The 5485-nt window shown below is 48.8% G+C and overlaps 1 protein-coding gene across 3 annotated transcripts; it reads right to left on the reverse strand.

Moving 5' to 3' along the window:
- Nucleotides 1-2742: 2742 nt before the first annotated feature.
- LOC120710865 (uncharacterized mitochondrial protein AtMg00310-like) lies at nucleotides 2743-4733 on the reverse strand. Of its 3 annotated transcripts, none has more exons than XR_005690060.1 (4): nucleotides 4518-4733; nucleotides 3764-4423; nucleotides 3569-3626; nucleotides 2743-3473 (listed from the first exon to the last, which is right to left on the reverse strand). XR_005690060.1 is itself a non-coding variant. In XM_039996418.1 (4 exons), the coding sequence occupies exons 1-4, from the start codon at nucleotides 4527-4529 to the stop codon at nucleotides 3446-3448; spliced, it is 726 nt and encodes a 241-aa protein (XP_039852352.1). In that variant the 5' UTR covers nucleotides 4530-4733; the 3' UTR covers nucleotides 2743-3445. The 3 variants fall into 3 exon arrangements, 2 of the variants coding, with proteins under 2 accessions (XP_039852352.1, XP_039852351.1); XM_039996418.1 differs by having other exon boundaries at nucleotides 3764-3898; nucleotides 4025-4733; XM_039996417.1 differs by having other exon boundaries at nucleotides 3764-4733.
- Nucleotides 4734-5485: the final 752 nt, after the last annotated feature.

Genomic DNA, 5485 nt, shown 5'->3' on the forward strand with positions numbered 1-5485 from the left:
TCAATTGCCATGTGAAATAAAAAAACTTATGGGAACAAAAACAAAATAATTATGGAAACAAAGTATATACTAATTAAGAACAATATACCAGCGCTCAAAATATAATATGTACATTCCTAAACCTATGGAATAAAATTACATGTAATTCATATTAACATCCCCACTACTCAATCCTAGAAATCATATTAATCGATGCATGCACGTACTACCTCAGATCCAAATCGAGAGCAGAGTACCATCTAAGTATCATCTAAAATCATAATCATGATAAAATTATCAACAACACCACCATTTCTCATATCAGGAGCCTAACCCTAATAAAAAACAACAAATAACTACTAATGCACACGGTTAAACGATGAGATATTAGGGGCAATACCTTTGGGGAAGGGCGGGGAACAATTCCCCGTACTTTTTCCCCTAAAAAATCCGATTTTGGGGGGATCTGGGGGGTGGTGGCGGCCGGCGGCGACCCTAGACGCGTTATGGTCGGGGTGGAGCGAGGGAAGGAAAGGGAGGGTGGGGAGAAGGGGCCGGCGTCCCAGTACATTGGTCTTATCGCGCCAGACCTCATGGCGCGACAGATAGCCTCTGTCGCGCCAGTGCATGCGCCGCGTCGGTGATGACGTGGTCGTCCCTGTCGCGCCACATGCACTGGCGCGAAAGAGGCTTTCTGTCGCGCCATGCGGGCTGGCGCGACCAAACGGGTTATGCCCTGCAAATAAAAACCAATACAGGTTAAACTTAAAATATTATTAAAAAAGTTAAAAATAAAAAAAATCAAATATTTTAGCCTATTGATGAGTGTGAGTTGAGCATGCCGCTCCTTCTCATATTGACATCCAAATTCGAAGTCAACCCACTCCACCCCTCGTCAAGTTAAGATCAAAACAAGTTCTTTTCTGCAACAAGAATCAACTTTTTTTTTAAAAAAAACTCTTCTCTAGTGGGGGTAGTTGCTCCAGCATTGTGGTGGCAGGTTCCTTTCCAGAAGAAAGCCGAAAGTCTCCGGATCGAGCTCCACGAAGTCGTGCCGGGACGCGTATTTTCAAAACACCATCGCTGCACGGCAGATTACTAGTACGCGTCTCCCATGTGACCCGTAAGGCCGTAGCACACGCGCATCCTCCGTGACGAGCGCAATAAAGACCAGAGGCACGCGCTCTCGTGACCGGTCTGACAAAATCCCCCGAGCCCAAGGAACCGGCGGCGTCCGGGGACCAGCACGGATAATTCGGAGGCCGGCCGATCATGCCCTGAAACGAGAGAGAGGGTGCAGGGAGACATTCGCATCCGGCGGCGTGGATTCGTTCATCCGCGCTGAGGTTATCCGCACTCGTCATACTTTAAATTCATCATCTAAAAAGAATATTTCGTCCTGGTCAGCAAGATTCTCTACTTTACTTTCAATTTCTCCGCACCCGTCATACTCTATATCTTACACACTATACCAACTACTAGCGCAGGGCCCACTTGTCATATATTTTTATTTTTTCCCTCACTCACCCGGCACCCTCGCTCCCCATTCTCTCTCTGAATCTCTCTCTCACCTCCCCTGCTCGTCCTCCCCGATCGCCCCGCCGTCCACGGTGCCAGTCGTCCACGCGGCCCCCCAGCCATCGGCGCCGGCCTCCCCCCCTCCTCCTCGCCGCGTCTCCACGCGGCCTTCCTCCTTCGGCTGCGGGGCGGGACGATGCAAGGCCGGCCGCGGCAGGACGACGGTGGATGGGGCGGCGGCCGCCGGAGTGGCGGAGCAGGAGGCCCCGCGGCCGCCGGAGCTCCAGCTCCCCACCTCGAGCTGGCTCGCACGCCAGCGCCTTGCCCCTGCCCCCGCAGGCCCTTCTCCCTCCTCCCTCATGATGGCCATGGCGGCGGCAGCCGATAGGCCGGATCGGCTGCGCCCGCGGCAAGGCGGCGGGCGCGTGCAGTAGAGAGCACGGCGACGGGCGCGCGCCGGAGGAGCACGGTGGGGCGGCTCCTCCCTCCCTCTCGTCTCCTCCCAGCACGCAGGGGCTCGGCGAGCCCTCTCCGCCCTGGGCCCTGGAGGACGGACCGATCGAGGCAGCGGTGGATCGGGCGGAGTGGCAGCGGCGGGGCTCTTCCCCCTCCCCCGCGGCAGCGGCGGGGCCTCCTCCCTCCCCTGCGGCGCACGGCGGCGCCGGGCCCTCCTCCCTCCACCGCGCCGGCTCAAGAAGCGCACGACCCTTTTTCGTCGGCCCTGGAGCTGGGGAAGGGGGAGCCAGTGCGGCGCGGCGTCCCCTTCCTCTCCCTCTCCGGTGAGCGGGCGGGTGTGAGCGGAGCTGGGGGCCGCAGCGGCGAAGGCGAGAGCGGGGCGACGACGGAGCTGGGGGCCGCGCAGTCGGGGCGGAGGCGGAGGACGGTGCGCGTGGCGGCTTCCGGCGGTTGGGGTGCGCGGCGGCGGAGGCCGAGCCCACCCATAGGGACGAACGCTACCTCCGCTGGAAATTGCAGATGGCGAGCCGTCCGCGATCTTACCGTATGTGATAGCGTACTCCGTTGCAGCACTTTTTACGCGAAATGCGTACTGTAGGGCGGGGTTGCGGACGGGTAGCGTCCCCGCTGCGGACAGCATGAGTTTGGGCCGGCCCCCGGCCGGGAGCGCGTCAGGTTCAGCGGAACCGCCGCGTTTTTTTTTTTTTTGAGATGTAAGGCAGCATTATATATTAAGATAACCGTTCGTTACACAATATGGTCCAGATCATCTCCGGAGGGTCATTAAACCAGACGGAATCATCAAACTTATCTGCTACCTTAGCTAAAACATGAGCTGCCTCATTACACCATCTACTGACATGAACAAAGGAGATAAAAGGATTAGCAGTGATCAAGTTTTTTACATCTCGAATAATGATTCCAACATGAGATCTGTCATAAACCTTGGAGTTTATCTTTTTTATCACATTTTGACAGTCCGAAGCCACCACCACTTGCTGGAAGTTGTTCTCTAAAGAAAAGGAGACTGCTCTTCTAATAGCAATTGCTTCAGCAAGCTCTGGATCATCAAATCTTTTTACCAGCTGACAGCTTGCAGCTATAAAATCTCCCTTATGATTACGGGCTACAAAACCAACACCCATGCGTGGTGGACTTTTGAATATTGCTGCATCTACGTTTATCATTAACCACCCATCCGGCGGCGGAGTCCACTTTGGAATGGAACAATCAGACTCACACCTATGTGATGTCGGTGGTTTAAATAAGTGCAGCAAGGCCATTTGTACATAAGCTTTCGCCTTCTCCGCAATTATTTTGGGATGAACTTGTTTTTCACCATTGCGAACTGAATTTCTTGCCTCCCACACATGCCACACAGTGATAGTAAAAATTGTTGCTTCGTCTTCAGTTGCAGTAGATAGGAAGTCAAATAGCCATTGCTTCATCGAGACTGGATATCGGATTTTACATTTGAAGCCAAAAGACCTTTTTATTTCGCGCCAAACCTCAGATGCATACTGGCACATTAAAAAAACATGTTCAACAGTTTCTTCCTTGTGACAAAAATAGCATATATTAGGGCCAGTTATATTCCTGTGTTTGAGTTGAGTACCTGTTGGCAAACAGTCTTGAGCCATACGCCAAAGCACAATCTTCATCTTTGGTGGTGCCTGAACAGACCAAAGACGTTTCCATAATTTAGAATTTTCTTTTTGATTTGAACTCTCTCCCCTACCATTGGCACTCATATAGTTATGAAAACTTTCAAGTCTTATTAATGAGTAGGCTGATTTTACAGTATAAATACCTGATTTGGAAAGTGGCCAAGCTGGAAAATCGTCACATGATGTACTGCTCAATGGAATCTGTAGGATCTTTTCTGCATCTTCATTGCTAAAGCATGTTCTAATGATGGCTTCATTCCAATTCTTTGTTTCTTCATCTATAAGGAAATTGACTGTTATATCATCTTGAAGAGAAACTGTTGGTTTTAGTAAAGAGTAGTTTTGAATCCAACGATCATTTTTTAGCCTAATTTTTTTCCCATCTCCAACTCTCCACAGAATACCTTTCTCTAGAAGTTTCTTTCCATGCATCAAACTGCGCCATGTGTAAGATGAGCTTCTTGGCTGAGGTGCTTGCCAAAAATCACAATGAGGAAAGTATCGACCTTTCAGCACCTTTGAACAAAGAGAATCTTGGCATGTGAGAATTCTCCAGCATTGTTTTCCGAGCATTGCTTGATTAAAAAGCTCCATGTCCCGAAAACCCATGCCACCCATTGCTTTTGGTGTAGTCAGCCACTCCCATGAACGCCAATGCATTTTCTTCCTTCCGTTTTCAATACCCCACCAATGATTTGAAACTGTAGTTCGCATCTTATCACATATTCCAGCTGGTAGGCGAAAACAACTCATGACGTAAACAGGGATCGCTTGTATGACTGATTTCAGCATAACTTCCTTACCTGCACGAGACAATGGGCGATCACTCCAACCCCGCACCACTTTCCACATTCTTTCTGGTAGGAAATTAAAAGTATTTGATGGTGATTTTCCTACCCAGGATGGCATTCCCAAATAACTTGCCTGCCAAACTTCACTCTGCACACTAAGGATTGTTTTCACTCTTTGTTTGACATGCACCGGGCAACGATCAGCAAAGAAAAGTGCAGATTTCTGGAGATTAATTCTCTGTCCGGAACCATCACTGTAAGTCTGCAGAACGTCATTTAGTGCTTGCAGGTTCTTTACATCCCCTCTTGTAAAGAAGATACTATCGTCTGTAAAGAGAAGGTGTGATATAGGTGGACCGCTAACTCCATTCTTAATCCCTTTTAAACGCCCCTTTCTTTCTTCCTCCTTTATAAGACAAGACAACCCTTCTGCACATAGAAGAAACAAATATGGACTGATCGGATCACCTTGTCTTAATCCCCTTGATGGTATAAATGCTTGCGAGAGCTCACCATTTATTCGAACAACATATTTAACATTTGTTACACACCTCATAACAGTAGTGATCCATTTACTCGAGAATCCCAGTTTGGTCATGACTCCTTCAAGATATCTCCATTCAACCCTATCATATGCCTTCATCATATCTATTTTAAGGGCAAAAAAAGGATTGTTAGATTTCTGCTTTTTAATAGTATGCATACATTCATAGGCAATTAAAACATTATCTGTAATTAACCGCCCTGGGACAAAAGCACTTTGTTCCTGTGAGATGATAATTGGCATAATAGGCTTTAATCTATTGGCCAACACTTTTGAACCGATTTTATAAAGAACATTGCATAAGCTAATTGGCCGATAGTTAACTAATTTCTCAGGTTTTGATAACTTAGGGATTAAAACAATATTAGTATCACATAGACCATCAGGAATTTGATCACCTTGTAAGAAACCCCTCACAGCAGAGCAGATTTCTTCCTTAAAAAAATCCCAATGGCGCTGGTAGAACAGCGCCGGAAATCCATCGGGACCAGGCGCCTTGGTTGGTCCCATTTGGAATAAGGCATCACGAA

The sequence above is a fragment of the Panicum virgatum genome, chromosome 1K, assembly GCF_016808335.1.
Source record: "Panicum virgatum strain AP13 chromosome 1K, P.virgatum_v5, whole genome shotgun sequence".
NCBI lineage: Eukaryota > Viridiplantae > Streptophyta > Magnoliopsida > Poales > Poaceae > Panicum > Panicum virgatum.

Excerpts from the sequence above, each read along its gene's own strand:
- LOC120710865 (XM_039996417.1), bottom strand. The coding sequence starts at position 4,529 with ATGCCATCCTGGGTAGGAAAATCACCATCAAATACTTTTAATTTCCTA. Across the intron at positions 3,627-3,763 it reads TTGGCCACTTTCCAAATCAG|GCACCACCAAAGATGAAGAT; the intron begins GTATTTATACTG and ends TGGTCTGTTCAG. Across the intron at positions 3,474-3,568 it reads TCAAGACTGTTTGCCAACAG|TATGCATCTGAGGTTTGGCG; the intron begins GTACTCAACTCA and ends TTAATGTGCCAG.